The 18,575-nt window shown below is 40.4% G+C and overlaps 1 protein-coding gene across 1 annotated transcript; it reads left to right on the forward strand.

Moving 5' to 3' along the window:
- The first annotated feature begins 2,662 nt into the window (after window positions 1-2,662).
- rpe (ribulose-5-phosphate-3-epimerase) lies at window positions 2,663-10,283 on the forward strand. Its single transcript, XM_079518343.1, has 6 exons — window positions 2,663-2,878; window positions 3,273-3,352; window positions 3,579-3,718; window positions 6,298-6,432; window positions 9,522-9,608; window positions 9,736-10,283. Exons 1-6 carry the CDS (start codon window positions 2,757-2,759, stop codon window positions 9,856-9,858), a joined length of 687 nt encoding a protein of 228 aa, XP_079374469.1. The 5' UTR covers window positions 2,663-2,756; the 3' UTR covers window positions 9,859-10,283.
- The last annotated feature ends 8,292 nt before the right edge of the window (window positions 10,284-18,575 follow it).

The following is an 18,575-nucleotide window of genomic DNA, read 5'->3' on the forward strand; positions in this document are numbered from 1 at the left end:
CCAGCAATGTACCGATTCCTGTTCCTGTGCTTTATCACAGAGGTCATAGGGTCAAATAAACCCCTCCTATGCACGGCTCTAACTCACATTCTTATGCGTGTTTACAATGTCCACATCTTGAGGACTACTTAAAACCACACGATGAATGCTTTCCTACACAGATAAACCCCATTTCCCCTGTAGATGGGGACGTTTACCATGGGAGGTCGCTTGTCTGTCCAAGGTTCTGTTTAGTGTGCTTTTGCTATTCATGTACCAGCTGAGTGGAATTAATAGCCAGTAAATTATGTTCTTTATATGAGCGCTAAACGAGTTCAAACGTGTTAAACACATGGTGCTGCTTAGCTGTTAATTAGCCACCTGTATGCCCAAGGAATAAAGCAGAAAGGCATGATGAAGGTACATGCCAGGCTACGTACCTCCCACTGGGCTTGAAATAAGAAGCCATGAGGGAGGACAGCGCTCATGAAAAAAGCAATATTCCTTTAAACACACACATTCTCGCACGGACGCATGCAAACACACACACACGCACGCATGCACGCACACACGCACCACACACGCACGCACGCACGCACGCACGCACGCACGCACGCACACACACACACACACACACACACACACACACACACACACACACACACACACACTGATTACAAAATACAACATCATAAAGCTCATTCTGTGAACATGGCAATGGCTGATGGCAGTGATGGAAGAAGTAAAAGTAGCAATGCCACAAAGTATGGTAAAGATCTGTATTCAAAAATGTACTTGGTTAAAAGCACAAAGCTATTGGCATCAGAATATACAGGCACTAAAATGTAAACATATATTCTTTATGCATAAAATGTTCCATTACCACTTTTTATTTTCTTTAAAAAATGTCTAAAATAGATTAAATATAAAATAAAGATTAATTGGTTAAGTTTCCAAACAATTGTAGTGAAGTATAAAGTACACTAATTGCCTCTGAGATGCAGTGGAAAAGATGCATACTTTGCATGTAGTATATAGTAAAATGGAAATACTCAAGTAAAGTTAAAGTACAGAACTCAGAATTCTACTTAAGTACAGTATTCTACATTCATTTGGTAGGAGAATGGAATTGATTAGCCAATCCGTTTTAACAGCCCTGCGTGGGTTACATTTTTCATGTCGTGCTGTTGAAAGGTCACTTTGTCTGAAATGATTGAGATCCAAGAATGTGTTCAGCTCATTAAGACTGCATGGTGTACTTCATAAACCATGCTTCATAGGATTGGGACTGTAATTTATTTTTAATAAAGTGGTTTTATTTACTACATATGCACTCAACCAAATCAGTGCTGCTAACCATTTCTCACTATTGGATTTGTGGTGAGACCCACCCTATTTCTGTCAAAGAAAGCCAAGTTGTGTTTATAAAGAGCTTAAAATAACTCTTCACAGCCATAATTAAGGGCTAGCTGGCACCTGATATAAAACTCCAATCTGCCTTGCTTTCATTGATTCATTCAATCAAATTAATATCAAGCTATAGATTGAACATTATTCTTTTCTATGTAAAAGATAAACTCTTCAAGATATAATAGCCTATATGAATATAAAGACACTAAATTCAGTATTGTTTATTTGTACAATGAAAACATAGACTGTGATAAAGATGAGCAAACCCAAATGGATGCAGAGCAGCCTGAAAAATAAATTTCCCTGGGCTCTCACCCCTGAACTTTCAACGTATGGATCTGAGTGATGCTTTATTATGGAGAATGGCAATAGGGTCAAGTGGTGTGTGTACAGAGCAGTAAAGTCAGTTCCTCACTTTTACAGATTCTGTGGCATTGGTCTATAAAAAGACATGGCCTCAAGCTTTTTTTATTACTTTCCTCAGGGACATGACAGGGCCCCTCTATTCACTGTGATGGCCAATATACTTTAACTCAACCATGCACAAGAATAACACATCATCCTCCTCTCGCCCAAAACACACTATGCCACCAAAATATACGTCATTGCAACAGTAATGCAAGATGCAGACAAAAGCCATAAATGTCACAGATGTTTAGACTAGTGGGCCATGAGAGAAATCCATTAGATTTGTTTTTTACATTTTCAGAATCATATGAATCATAATGGTACTGTTTGCTTGCTGTGTACAGCATGAACATATATGATATTTCTTTCACAAATAATAGGGCCTAGAGCTCCTCAAATGTGTTTCCCAAAAACTCTGCCTCATGTTGGCGCTGCCTATAACAGGCCGTTCTGGAAAATTTGGGGTAGAGGCCTTTGGCCTTGTGGAGACATAATGTTGTATTTGTGCTGTCATACGGTCATGTCATGGTTTGGTACCTATATTTGAATAATAACTTAAAAGTGACTACCGGTATCTCTTTATAATTGCATACAATTACAATTTATCACATTAGATACATGAGTGTGTATATACTTATGTGGGACACCACCGATGCGGAGAGAGAGAGAGAGAGAGAGAGAGAGAGAGAGAGAGAGAGAGAGAGAGAGAGAGAGAGAGAGAGAGGGAGGGGGGGAGAGGGATGCTTGGTTAAAAATAACGTTTGAACTTTACGCCACCTAGTGTCCCGATCGAGGTTGCATCATAGAGTATAGGGGTTGCATGTGTACGCCGGCCGACCTTTTATTTTGAAAGCGGAAGCCTTACATTTGCACCAGTCAGTCCGTCCCCCAGGCACGCTGTCATCATCGAGGAAGAGACATCAGGGCATGCAAACCCAAACAGACACAGCAGCAGCAGCATGGCTTACAATGCAAAGATCGGCCCGTCCATCCTTAGCAGTGACCTGTCCTGCTTGGGCAGCGAGTGTGTGCGAATGATGGAATGCGGGTCAGATTATCTGCACCTCGACGTTATGGATGGGTGAGTAGAAAGGACTAGTGCACTATTCTGTTGATTAGTAAGCTTAGCAAGTAAGCTAATGACTTGAATATACAGCACAGCTAGCAAGCTAACAAAGTTCAGCCTTGTGGGAGCTAAGCTGTGCTAAAGTAAACACGTCAGGTTATCATCAGAAGTCAAAGTTGAGTATTGATGTCACGGGGCTTATCAGATTAGCACAGGCAGATCTAGTAAAAAGCAGTCCATTCGCATTCAGTCCTCGGAATTTAGCAGAAATGGTCTCTTCTCGGTTTGACATTCTTTTGCAACTTCCTCAGCACACTTAATTGGGCCATAATTGCCAGTGTTTTGCAATAAGACCTAAGAAACCACGAGATGTGCTGTAAATTAATGTGTGGTCTCCGTTCTTGTGAAGGCACTTTGTCCCCAACTTAACATTTGGACATCCCATGGTGGAGTGTCTAAGGAAGGCTGTAGGCCTCGATCCATTCTTTGGTGAGAAAACATGCAGCCCCACCTCATTTAGAGACATATTAAACCACTTCTGAATCTACTGATTAAATTAGTAGTATCTACTTAATTATTAGTGATTTATCGATTTGATAAGTTCCTTTGCAGTGCAAATACACAGACACAACAAACTAGTTATTATTGTAATGAATGAATAATTTGTGTCTGGATGTTTAAATAGTAATGTTTCTGAATGTGTTGTGTGATGCAGACATGCATATGATGGTCTCCCGACCGGAGCAGTGGGTGAAGCCTATGGCTGCTGCGGGTGCCAACCAGTATACATTCCACATAGAGGCCACCACCAACCCTGGAAACCTCATCAAGGAGATCAGAGAGAGTGGCATGAAGGTGAGACATAGGGGGGGGATGTTATTGGAGAGGGTTGACTGGAAGCTAATACCCAAAATCTCTGACACTCGCTCACTCACTCCAGCATGGCGCTGTTACGGAGAAATTGGTGACCTGCCGAAATATGTGACCATCTTGTGGACGTAACGCATAACTTACATGGAGGTCTTTATATACGTGGCCTGGCCTAAATACCACTAGGTTGAACTCTGCTAATAAACAAACCGCAATGATTTACATTCGGACACTGACGTTATGTGATGTCTACACGATTGACACATATTTCAGCAGGTCACCAATTTCACCGTAACAGTACAGGAGTGATTGAGTGTGATTTGGGGTATTGGAATATAGCGTGAGGGAACCAGGGACCAAAATAAGGTAAGAGACATGTAATGATCCTGGACCTCGGAGGGAAATTCAGGTGTTATACTGTAGCAGCAACTGCAGTGAGAATGTAACAAGGGAAAGTTACAGGTAGAGTCAAGAACAAAATTATAGTTTATACAGATCTAAAAAATAAATAAAGGTAACGTATTGAACTGCTGGCCCTAGATATCGGCACTGGATTTAAGGTACATGCATTGCTTACTCTGACCTCGCACTTGTAAGTAGTTCTGGATAAGAGCGTCTGCTAAATTGTAAATTAAATAAATGTGAATATTATCAATAAAATCAGGGATCGACACTAATGGTTTCCTGACTGCCCGGGGCAAGTACGGTAAAACAAATCTGTTTTTTCAGAACAGGCAAGTGAGTTTTTGCTTTTATGGATTTCGCTGCCAAATCATCTGCTGTCAGACAAGACAGCAAAATCATCTGCACTGGTTATTACTGTATATATCAGAGATTCAGAGAACATGAATTATTTGCTTACCAGTTGTCTATTTCGATAGGCATACATGGGTATGGCATGGGATTTCAATGCAAGAACAGCGTACCTGCATTCGGAACTCCTTATATGATTATGGCTGAGTCATGGTGACATGAGAGTGATGTCAGAAGCCTGGTCTTGTCCTCCTTTAAGCCAAATATAAATATACATAGAATAGGATTCTATGTATATTTAAGTTATTTTTGCAAAGTATAAAAGCAAAACAAATGTATATATTTGTTTATGTTCCAATGTTCAAGGCCTCCAGCTGTTCTCACTTTACACTAAGCCAAAAATAGCCGATTCACATCGCAAGCAGTATTTTTGCCAAAGGTTAAATGGTAAATGGTGCATTTATATAGCGCCCCTATCCAAGGCGCTTTACATCGTGCATTACATTCACCCATTCACTCACTGATGGCAGAGGAACCATGCAAGGCACCAACCTGCTCATCGGGTGCAATTAGGGGTTCAGAGTCTTGCTCAAGGACACGTCAACACTAACTCTGGGGGAGCCCGGGATCGAACTAGCTCAGAATCGGTACACTAGGTTCCAAGTTGCCACAATTTTCAACACTAGATTTCTTTTTAATGTTGAATCTAGAGTTGAAACACCAGCCATTCACAGCCCAAACATCCAAACAGAAAAGTCCTATATGACTGTATTAAACAACGTTAAAATCACCAACATTGGTCCTCAGTAATAATCATGATAAAATGGCACAATTTCGTCCTACTCGGTCTGTGTCTCATAGGAGGGCTGTGGGCAGTTCAGAAAGCCGTCCACCAGTGACATCATCGATGGGGAATCCAAGCTAATAGAAACTGCAGGCTTTCTAGTCCTGAAAAGTTGCAATGTGAAAATGGAAGCCATTGTTCTCACGATAATAAATCTAAACATTTTTGTACAAAAAATATTGTTTAAAAGAATCTGCCTAACTATGATGTCACTGGTGTGTGTGTGTGTGTGTGTGTGTGTGTGTGTGTGTGTGTGTGTGTGTGTGTGTGTGTGTGTGTGTGTGTGTGTGTGTGTGTGTGTGTGTGTGTGTGTGTGTGTGTGTGTGTGTGTGTGTGTGTGTGTGTGTGTGTGTGTGTGTGTGTGTGTGTGTGTGTGTGTGTGTGTGTGCGTGCCATTTTCCAAATGTAAAAGGCTCAAATGTTTTCCAAATGGGAGAGTGATAATGCCACTGACAAGCATGCACGACCCTGGGTGTTAGTGACCGATCACCAATGCCTTGCAGTCTGTGGTAGTTGCATAATCATTCAACCGTAGTCAATGGGTCACAACTTTTGGTGTAACTCCGGGTGAAGGATTGGACTGACTGTCTTGTTTATTATAATTTGTTGCATGTGTGCGACATGGCAGAGATTCAGAGAAGACGGAGAGGATGCCTTTTAGTAAGGCTGACCCTGGACGTATTCACTCTCACACTGTTTTTGGATTTATTGGTGAAAGGAGATGATCAACGTCAATGCAAAAAAGACCAGCTGAGCACAACACTTAAGTAGGCTGCAGTGCGCACTCTGTTAACCAACCAAAAGTTAAAATGTCTTAACTCGGCTCCGCCAAGGAATCCACAGTTGCGTCTCAACTGCTGCGCAGAAGACCAAAAAAGAGAGAAATTGATCGACACATCGATAAAGGGCCACAACACTTCACGTCGTTCACATCCCTAATAGCTACTATTTTGTCTGTGTTTTTTAGGTAGGAGTGGCGATAAAGCCTGGTACTACAGTCGAGGAGCTTGCGCCATGGGCTAATCAGATTGACATGGCGCTGGTTATGACTGTTGAGCCTGGCTTTGGAGGACAGAAATTCATGGAGGACATGATGCCCAAGGTAATATTCTTTGCGTGTGTGTGTGTGTACTGTGTAATAGTGTGTGTGTGTATACATGTGTGAGACAGGGAAATGTAGGCATGCATGTGCACATGTGTTATAGGTGTAAGATGCATTGATCTTAAATTGGCAATTCAACTCCATTGATTTGGAATGTTCTAATCCATAGCAAAATAAGAACTTAAATTCAATATCAAAATGTGAAATATGGCCTTTCTTTACAATAAATGTTCCTAGAATTTGGAGCTTGGTGAATCATTTCTGTATTTTTATATTTGATAGGTAGAAAAAAGAGAATCCCGCACACTGTCTTCACTTAGGTTGGTTTTTATTGCAACGTTTCGGTCGTCAGACCTTCATCAGGCATAAAGCAGTACTGACAAACAGTCAGCATAAATACATCTCTGAGATCAGCGGGGGCCAATCAAATGACACACACCAATCCGTTACCATGGAGAGGGACTGCCCACAGGTGAGTACAGGTGGTATATTTTTTCCATGATAAAAGGAACATTTATAAATATACACAAAATAGAATAAGATAGCTACAATAGAATAAATCAATCAGTATAGTAAAGGCAATATACAATAAAAATTGAAAACCTTTTTAAATGTACTGACTGCGGAATGAATATTGGACAATTATATTTAAATAAAACATGTCCCTGGAGGGCATAATGTCCAATACATGTACTGGGGGTCAGACCTAATAAATTACAGGTATAAGGGTCTGTACTCCAAAATACACTACATAGACATCACACACAATGACAGCGGGAAATCAAACAGACTAGAACCAAGATATCAAAAAATCAAGAAATAAAAATATCAGAAAACCCCAGAGGTGAGAGAACCTCAAAATTCACAACATCACATTTAGTAAGAATTCATCATTTAAACCTTTTGGGGCTAAGGTGTCGCAAGTGAAAATCCAATATGCCTCACGTCTCTTAAGGAGAAGGTCATGGTTTCCGCCTCTGGGTGGCAGAGGGACCATCTCCGAGACCCCAGAGGTTTTCTCAACTCTGGGGTTTTCTGATATTTTTATTTCTTGATTTTTTTGATATCTTGGTTCTAGTCTGTTTGATTTCCCGCTGTCATTGTGTGTGATGTCTATGTAGTGTATTTTGGAGTACAGACCCTTATACCTGTAATTTATTAGGTCTGACCCCCAGTACATGTATTGGACATTATGCCCTCCAGGGACATGTTTTATTTAAATATAATTGTCCAATATTCATTCCGCAGTCAGTACATTTAAAAAGGTTTTCAATTTTTATTGTATATTGCCTTTACTATACTGATTGATTTATTCTATTGTAGCTATCTTATTCTATTTTGTGTATATTTATAAATGTTCCTTTTATCATGGAAAAAATATACCACCTGTACTCACCTGTGGGCAGTCCCTCTCCATGGTAACGGATTGGTGTGTGTCATTTGATTGGCCCCCGCTGATCTCAGAGATGTATTTATGCTGACGGTTTGTCAGTACTGCTTTATGCCCGATGAAGGTCTGACGACCGAAACGTTGCAATAAAAACCAACCTAAGTGAAGACGGTGTGCGGGATTCTCTTTTTTCTACCTATCAGTTTCCTGTTATCCGACGCACCTGTCCTTTGTAGGTGTGCAGAAGGACTTTTTCGTATATGTATTTTTATATTTAACACAATCAGTCCCGGGATTCCTTCAAAGTAGGAGCTCTGGGGTGCCGGGAAAACATGGCCGCTTTTACTAAAAAAAAACTGAGAAATATTTTGCTAGCTTTACCTTGCTCTGGTTTTCATTATATCGCTAAATATTCCAAAGCGTTCATATTTTGAACGAGAGGCGAATGAGAAGTCAGAAATGAAGCGCTTAGTATATCCATCAGATCAAAACCAAGGAGAGCGCCCTGGATTAGCAGATACGAGGCATTCTTTCTGCCACGCTAACAGCTAAGTGAACGGGATGCTAATATGAACGAAGAGCATGGTGGCCTTAGAGTCTCACTCAAAATAAAAAGGAAAAAAAATCAGAATATTATTCTCTCGCCTGATATCATTGAAGATGCGCTAGGACGTGTACACACGTCATTGCAACCCGTCGGTTGGATTCCCTAGGACGTGTGGCCACGTCGGATGGACGGAACCTGTTAAAGGACAACTTTAGTTTTTTTCAATCAAGGTTCATCTTTTAGGTTGTTATTAGAGAAAGTAAAAGATGATTTTTTTTTCATTTGCTGCTTTCTTTCATTTTAGGGAGTAGATCATGTGATCTTTTGTGGCCAGATGTAATTTCTTGGTCTAGTAGGACTATAGTAAATAAAAGAAATCGCTATAACATTTTGTAAAGAAATACATATTTAGCCCCATGCTCGAATGCCCCTGCCCCCCTGTCAAAAACAGCTAAAATCCCTAAAACAAAAGAAAGCAGCAAATGAGAGAAAGATTACACTCACCTTTTACTTTCTCTAATAACAACCTAAAACATGAACCTTGGTTGAAAAAAACTAAATTGTGTATTTTCCAATACTTGGTACTGTATATGAGTTCTTCCTGTCAAATCTGTGACATCAGTCTAAGTTCTGTATTAAAATTGAATTTGATCAAAGTAACAGAATTGAATCAAACCAAATCATGATGCATGAATTTAGTTGGTTTGAACAGAATTGTTGCGAGGTCAGGTATTTCCAACCCTAGGTAGTAACTCATGCAGTCCACTCATACAGTTATATTTTTTTCTTGCCTCGGTTTTATTTCCCCAGAATGGGGCTTTAAATCGAAAACCAAGTCCTAATACTGTAAGCTCACAAACACTGTCACTGTGTAACACGCCAGGTGCATCTTTGGCCTCGATACTGCAACGAGAAACTCACAAGGTCACTCAATTTCTGTGTTGCGTTGTTGATAGTATTTTCCTACAATGCTTGCAAATAACTGGCAGAGAGAGGCATCTTTTCTCACTGCTGTGGTGTTCTACATAACACTCCTTTGTCCTTAACAGTCCTTTGGAATTTCTTTCTGCAGTAAAAACAAACAATCTTTATAGATACAAAATTGTCAGACTTCAGGTCTTGTTTTAACCTTTCTTTGTGTACGTGTCTTAGGTCAGCTGGCTAAGGAGCCAGTTCCCTTCACTTGACATTGAGGTGGATGGAGGCGTGGGCCCTGACACAATTCACAAGTGTGCCGAAGTAAGACACATGAGACAAACCCTTCTGACCTGGTCTTTGTATATACATATTTGGCAAACCACTCACTGTGTGTGTGTGTGTGTGCGTGTGTGCGTGGGTGCGTGTGTGTGTGTGTGTTATCACATAGGCGGGGGCCAACATGATCGTGTCGGGCAGTGCCATTATAGGGAGTGATGACCCTCGCTCTGTGATTGCACTTCTTCGTACCGTGGTGGCCGAAGCGATTCAGAAGCGCTCGCTAGACCGCTGAGAGACCTCTTCTCCCCATGACGTTCCCCTGGCCGTGCCCCATAACTAGCCTGTCTTTACCGATATGTCTCCTGCGATCAGTGGGACGGTCTCTACGGACATTTCTGTGGGTTTAAGGTCGGGGCCCAAGGAGGGGTCTGGCCAGGGCAGGGGTCTCTGTAGAGACGCGAAGCTGGTGTCCACATGCGCAACTCATGGTAACGCTGCTGGGCCCTCGGCCTCCTCGACCCTGGACTGTCAGTCTGCAGTCTGTCCTGCCAGGACCACTACTCAAACTGTTACCAGTTAATTATCCAGTGAACAACTACTGTATGACTGGAACTGTGGTGGTTACACTGATTTTTATACTGAAAACATTCCTGATTTTTTTTTTCTTTTTACTTAATAAAATGTATTAAAGAACTTTTTGATGTTCTCTCTTATTAGGTACAGTACCTAGTCGTGCTGTGACATTATTCGAAAAGTTATGCCGTCAGATATCTATGATATAATTGTTTCAATAGTATACCAGTGGTTCTCAAACATGGTCATATTAATGACTCGCAAGATTTGTACCAGGGACTGCAGATTTCAAGATTATTCTAAATCTTTATGAAAAGGGTAGTTCTACAAGCTCAGTGTCTTGCAGATGTGAGCTTGCAGATTGGCTATTATCGATTAGCTGGAACCCACCCCTGGGGATCCTCGGACCCTACTTCAAGAACCACTACAGTGGTTCACTGAGTACTGTATTTGTAAGAAAATGTTTGAGATTAAAAATGGCTTGACTGACTTTGATCCCAAGCACAGGTTATACAATTGAAAATGGAGTTGAAAGATATACAGAGACATGAAGGCATTTGGAGTTTGACAGTTGCAAAGTAATCTCATGTCAAAGATCTTGAGCAGTATCAACAGTCTACCACAAATTACTTACTTAGGTGACACCTATGCTAATTCTGCCGTGCACTGTCAAACATTTCAACACCCCCATTATACATTTTGTAGCCTAACTAGGTTATGCTGCAAAATGTATAACCTCTGGACGACTATAAATCTACCTTTTTTTTATTTTACATTCATTGTTTCTTTGGTGGGCGACTGAAGGAAGTCCTTCAAAAGATGCAACTGTCTTTTGACTTTGACCTCCATTTACATTTTCAAACAGTAGATGGTGTGATTGGACCAATATGATCACAGGGAAATGCCACTGGATTTGTTATTTAATGATTCATTTAAAAGTCTTTCCAAAAAACCTAAACTATGTAAACTCATCAGTACCACATATTGGAGCTGCTGTGTTAATAGTGAAACAATATACTTTGAATCATTGCTTGAGAGTACTGTGGAATTTGTTTTGTTTTTTGTTTCCCCCCATGATGTCTCCCATAATCTACGTAGACGATTGTTGAAGCGGTTTTGTGCATTTTTGCACTGTCCGGTGGAAGACTTTTGTACTAGACCTAGCACTTCTATTTGTATAGTGGCACAAACGTGGTGTAAAAATTGCCTGGTCTTGCATGCGATTGCATATTCAGAATATACTGTATTGCTGTTATAATATAATATACTGTATGCTGTTGGGAAGAAACCACTCAAATTTTTCTTTTTTCAGACTACGGACATGGCCCAAATCCAGATCACCCCAAGATGTCCTGTTTTGACATCGCACTGATGTTGAAATCAGGCAACACACTTCATATTTGGGCAAGCCTGACACGGAACTCCATATATAGGAATAAAGGGACACAAACGGATCCAGAAATCTCCATATATGGGCATAAAAGGGACACAGATGGGTGCTCTGACACGGGTACAACGGGTATTGCATAGCCGTGTGGGGCATGGATCTCCAACTTCCATCGTTACCGGTGGAAGTTGCACAGCCGGGCACCGGTCTAGTCTCAAATAATTGCAATTAGGCGATTATAATTGTGACAGGTGTACAGTACAGTACTTGTGATGTTTCTCACTATAGTGTCCCGTCTGAACTTGTGTTTCCCCTGCCCTGCACTGATTCTGGCTTGTCTGTTTTACTGTCAATGTTCCTTTACCCCATGGGCTCTAATGCCTGACATTTGTTTGCTGCATGTCACTCCCCTGCTCTCTGTCCATGTGTTTCTGTTACATTTCTGTTAAAGCACTGGCCTTTGAACCACCAAGGTAAAATTAAAATTTCATGACAGGCAGATGTTGGTACCTGCAGGGCATTTCTGCCTAAGTGCCAGCTGTAGGGTCTACAGCTGGGAGCCATCCTGGCCCTGCCCCTTGCTCACCAGGCAGTGACCCTAGACTCTGCATGGCAGGGGCGTCGTCCTCCCTGAGCCAGGCTTGCACCTGACCACATAGCGGTCATGGGTTAAATCCTGGGCACCGCCAACTTGCCGCATCAATGACACGTTTGAAGTCAATCGGTCAGATGTCACCGAGTTATGCCTGGGACAGAAAGTCAGACAGACATACTGCACTTATTGCAACCGTTGCAGATTACTATGAAAACCTGCAACACCTGTCATTCCATCGATCCGTCACGCCTCCATATACGGTTGTCAGTCCATCACGCCTTGTGACACGTCACCCCACCATATATGGTCGTCAGTCCGTCACGCTTCGTGACATGCTCCATATATGGCCGTCTCCATAAAGATCATGTACCATCAAACCCTGGATCATCACCTAGCTCTGTATATATGGAGCCGGCCAGCAACTCTACATCTGTTCTCAACAGGTCCAAAAATTAAACCAAACCCTGTACACTCAAGACACTGCCCCCGCTGCTACCCTCAAGACACGCTCCATATGTGGCCAGTACAGAATTCATTCCATATGTTGATCTGACCCCCATGCCAAAGTGCCAGTAGTCTGCCGTCATCCTGGCGGATGCGTGCGCGTGACCGAGGTGGCTTCTCGCCTTCAGGGCGTCTTACTGGTACTACGGTAGACTGTCTATATGTATTGATAAACTGTACATTTGTTAATCCTGTTTTATTTTATTCTATCTTTATTTGATTTGTTATTGGTTCTTGATTCTAACCTGTTTGTGTGTTTCACTCTTATTGATGTTGCTGCTACAACACCTGCATTTCCTCACAGGGATCAATAATGGTTTATATTATTTTATCTCATAGCTAGAGCCCTTCTCGTAAGGACCTTCAGAGAGAGAGAACAAGAGACAACATATTTAGCACACCCTCAATAAACCAATACAATATGCACACCGCTGACATGATGTCAGAAACCTGTATTTACATTTCTATGTCTCATCTGGCAGACAAGCACTATATGCACTATATATAGCACTATATGATGAGACTGAATACAGGTTCCCCACCAGTGATAAAGTTCACAGGTATGTTCGCCGAGTTGCTACAGTACCCTAGGCCTAGACAACTGCATGAATGTGTATATTTTGCGCAAGTGCTCGTACAGTGAGTCCTCTGTCTGACGTCTCTCTTAACAGAGAAAGACAGTCGTTTAGTGTGCTTGTCACTGACGTCTAAAAGACTTACGGCACAATTCATAGTGTGAGGGGGAGCGCAATCTGTTACTTTCTGCTGTGCACAGTCAAAATATATATATAAATATATATTATATACACACACACACACAATGTTATAATGTTACAAAGATATGACAATAGACTCGTGCCTGTGTCCTCAGTCAGTTTGAATGGTTGGGGAAAGGATTAGAAGTTATGAAACTGTAGAAATGGCTGTACGTACATAGTTTACATCAAGAACAAAAATGCACTATAATAAAAAGATTTGATGTGTGGAGCGGCTGGAGCCAAAAAAAAATCTGACAGAAATGGTACCATACAAAAACTAATGAAATACACACAATGATGTGCTGGGTTAGAAATGATAAAAACCTTCACACTCTCCTGGAGCATATAACTATTCAAGTTTTATTTTCCCTCACGCTTGTACCATCAAATCTCACTCCGAAGGTTTTCTGCAAGTTGGCAGCCCTCCACAGGTGACCATTTCAGAGCCAGAATCATAGGCACAGAAGCCCTCAGATGCTGCCAGAACAGGACGTGACTTATTAGTGGCTTGCAAAAATTATATATTGAATTTGGATTTCTTGGGGTTCGAGTTCCTCCAGGAACATTGTAATCTCTATACTTATACTGATACCTCACTGTGAAATCAGATGGAATACTGATACCTCACTGGGAAATCAGATGGAAGGCCAGCATGGTGAGCCTTTGGAACAGGCTGCTGGGTCTACCAACGAGTATGGTGGCTAGCCAAATCCTTTATTGGGACCTGTCTGTGGAAGGGGAATGGGTCTCTTGAAATATTAGATTTATTACAGGAGTGTGGTCTGGAAGAACAGTACTTTCAAAGAATCACTGTGAATGTGGAGGAGTTTAAAAACAGAACCCGAGAAAAATATATACAAGCCTAGAAAGAAGAAATCTGGCAAAAGCCAAAACTAAGAACTTATTGTTTATTTAAAAAGGACTATAAATGTGAAAAATATGTTATGTTTAACCTAGAAAAAAGTCGGAGGTCACTGTGTGCACAGATACGTTGTGGCATTTTGCCACTGCATATTGAAACAGGAAGATATAGGGGTGTTGTTGAGGACAGGATATGTGAATACTGTGATTTGAATGAGGTGGAGAACGAAACCCACTTTATTTTATTTTGTCCTCTGTATCATGATCTAAGAGAAGTATTGTTTGAAAAAGTCCACACTCCTGATCTGAACTTGGTGGAGTGCGAGAGTGAGGCAGTGGTTTCTTTTTCACCATGTTTTTGCCATCTCAGAGTATCTTTATAGGGCATGGGATAGGAGGCGAAGGGTGACGTATAACTAAATTGTATTATGGACATATGGCTGTTGTTATTGAATGTTATTGCTTGGTTTTTGTTTTGTTTTGCTGTTTTTGAATTGCTGTGTCTGATAATCCCATGTGGGATGGGTCAACTTGTCTGGACACGAAAATAAAATATTCATTCATTCATTCATTCATTCGATACAATTACAATGTAGGCTTTTAGCAGACGCTCTCCCATTGATATTCATCAATGGGAGAAAGGAATAATTGGATGATGAAATCCTAATGTACACTATTTTGGTCAAATACTGAACAGACCAGTCCAAATCTTTTGATGTATAGGCCTAGTTGTACAGTATGTCCCTGTGGATCAGGGATGTACATGTCTCCTCCCATTTCCCCATTTCATTCTTTAGCTGCCTTTTATTCTTTTGTATCCATTCCCCACTGTACCATTCTCTTTGCTTCCTCCATATTGCTGCCTCTCAGTCCTCCGGGTTTCCTAGTGGGGTAGAGCTACGGTACGGTGTACTGTATGTCTTTCTCCTCCCTCTACCCACTTCAACACATTACCTCACTCGCATCGCTAGCTCCCCACATTCATAATTACCCAGTGTCCCGCAGGAAAAGCACACAACTGATTAGCTCACTGTTGTTACAGCCTTTACTTATGTTATGCATAAAGGCCTCGTCGAGATTGAGTGTGCATATTGCTATTAACAATTAAAAAAACAACTTGCTTGGAATAACATTACAAAAGATGTCTTTGCTTTGCCCTGTGGCGGGGCGGGTGACTTTACTATCCTGATTCAGTCAGTGGGTACTTGTTTTCCGCTCTGTTCCTTTTAGCTCAGTTGGTAGGAACAGCCTGGAGGCGCAGCACTGCAGTAGATACTGTTAAGTGTGAGTCTGACATTTTCTACAGTGTGATTGTTCATAATGTGCTGGTATGAAGTTCTTACTGTAAAGCAATCACTTTGAGGAGTAAGGTTGGAAGCACAAACTTTGGCATGCTACTAGTCCTATTTACTTACACCTAGTAACCCCATTCAAACCTATTTAGGTTCATCTTATGGTGGACATGTTTGCATGAAAAGGAATCTTTGAAATGTTTCATAGTTTTAGAAATATAGTGCTTTCAAATTTGAGAAATGTATAATGGGGCTCAATGGCAGGTATTGGCACGTCAAATAATCACTTTCACCTAGAAACTCCATTCACACTTTTTATAATTCAGCTTACTGTGGAGACACATGCTGGAACTTTTTACTTTGAAATGTTTTGTAGTTTCTGAGTTATTTAATTTAAACGCCCAATGCATTCCCAATGGCAATAGCACAAACTTTGGCATGCTACTAGTCCTACATAGTTACACCTGGTAACCCCATTCAAACCTATTTAGGTTCATCTTACGGTGGACATGTTTGCCTGAAAAGGAATCTTTGAAATGTTTCATAGTTTTAGAAATATAGTGCTTTCAAATTTGAGAAATGTATAATGGGGCTCAATGGCAGGTATTGGCACGTCAAAAATCACTTTCACCTAGAAACTCCATTCACACTTTTTATAATTCAGCTTACTGTGGAGACACATGCTGGAACTTTTTACTTTGAAATGTGTTGTAGTTTCTGAGTTATTTAACTTAAACGCCCAATGCATTCTCAATGGCAATAGCACAAACTTTGGCATGCTACTAGTCCTATTTACTTACACCTAGTAACCCCATTCAAACCTATTTAGGTTCATCTTATGGTGGACATGTTTGCATGAAAAGGAATCTTTGAAATGTTTCATAGTTTTAGAAATATAGTGCTTTCAAATTTGAGAAATGTATAATGGGGCTCAATGGCAGGTATTGGCACGTCAAATAATCACTTTCACCTAGAAACTCCATTCACACTTTTTATAATTCAGCTTACTGTGGAGACACATGCTGGAACTTTTTACTTTGAAATGTTTTGTAGTTTCTGAGTTATTTAATTTAAACGCCCAATGCATTCCCAATGGCAATAGCACAAACTTTGGCATGCTACTAGTCCTACATAGTTACACCTGGTAACCCCATTCAAACCTATTTAGGTTCATCTTACGGGGGACATGTTTGCCTGAAAAGGAAACTTTGAAATGTTTCATAGTTTTAGAAATATAGTGCTTTCAAATTTGAGAATTTTATAATGGGGCTCAATGGCAGGTATTGGCACGTCAAAAAAGCACTTTCACCTAGAAACTCCATTCACACTTTTTATAATTCAGCTTACTGTGGACACACATGCTGGAACTTTTTACTTTGAAATGTTTTGTAGATTCTGAGTTATTTAATTTAAACGCCCAATGCATTCCCAATGGCAATAGCACAAACTTTGGCATGCTACTAGTCCTACATACTTACACCTAGTAACCCCATTCAAACCTATTTAGGTTCATCTTACGGAGGACATGTTTGCCTGAAAAGGAATCTTTGAAATGTTTCATAGTTTTAGAAATATAGTGCTTTCAAATTTGAGAAATGTATAATGGGGCTCAATGGCAGGTATCGGCACGTCAAAAAAGCACTTTCACCTAGAAACTCCATTCACACTTTTTATAATTCAGCTTACTGTGGAGACACATGCTGGAACTTTTTACTTTGAAATGTTTTGTAGTTTCTGAGTTATTTAATTTAAACGCCCAAAGCATTCTCAATGGCAATAGCACAAACTTTGGCATGCTACTAGTCCTACATAGTTACACCTAGTAACCCCATTCAAACCTATTTAGGTTCATCTTACGGGGGACATGTTTGCCTGAAAAGGAAACTTTGAAATGTTTCATAGTTTTAGAAATATAGTGCTTTCAAATTTGAGAATTTTATAATGGGGCTCAATGGCAGGTATTGGCACGTCAAAAAAGCACTTTCACCTAGAAACTCCATTCACACTTTTTATAATTCAGCTTACTGTGGACACACATGCTGGAACTTTTTACTTTGAAATGTTTTGTAGTTTCTGAGTTATTTAATTTAAACGCCCAATGCATTCCCAATGGCAATAGCACAAACTTTGGCATGCTACTAGTCCTACATACTTACACCTAGTAACCCCATTCAAACCTATTTAGGTTCATCTTACGGTGGACATGTTTGCCTGAAAAGGAATCTTTGAAATGTTTCATAGTTTTAGAAATATAGTGCTTTCAAATTTGAGAAATGTATAATGGGGCTCAATGGCAGGTATTGGCACGTCAAAAAAGCACTTTCACCTAGAAACTCCATTCACACTTTTTATAATTCAGCTTACTGTGGAGACACATGCTGGAACTTTTTACTTTGAAATGTTTTGTAGTTTCTGAGTTATTTAATTTAAACGCCCAATGCATTCTCAATGGCAATAGCACAAACTTTGGCATGCTACTAGTCCTACATACTTACACCTAGTAACCCCATTCAAACCTATTTAGGTTCATCTTACGGGGGACATGTTTGCCTGAAAAGGAATCTTTGAAATGTTTCATAGTTTTAGAAATATAGTGCTTTCAAATTTGAGAATGTTATAATGGGGCTCAATGGCAGGTATTGGCACGTCAAAAAAGCACTTTCACCTAGAAACTCCATTCACACTTTTTATAATTCAGCTTATTGTGGAGACACATGCTGGAACTTTTTACTTTGAAAGGTTTTGTAGTTTCTGAGTTATTTAATTTAAACGCCCAATGCATTCTCAATGGCAATAGCACAAACTTTGGCATGCTACTAGTCCTACATAGTTACACCTAGTAACCCCATTCAAACCTATTTAGGTTCATCTTACGGGGGACATGTTTGCCCGAAAAGGAATCTTTGAAATGTTTCATAGTTTTAGAAATATAGTGCTTTCAAATTTGAGAATTTTATAATGGGGCTCAATGGCAGGTATCGGCACGTCAAAAAAGCACTTTCACCTAGAAACTCCATTCACACTTTTTATAATTCAGCT

Source organism: Electrona antarctica (assembly GCF_951216825.1).
Source record: "Electrona antarctica genome assembly, chromosome: 13".
NCBI classification, from domain to species: domain Eukaryota; kingdom Metazoa; phylum Chordata; class Actinopteri; order Myctophiformes; family Myctophidae; genus Electrona; species Electrona antarctica.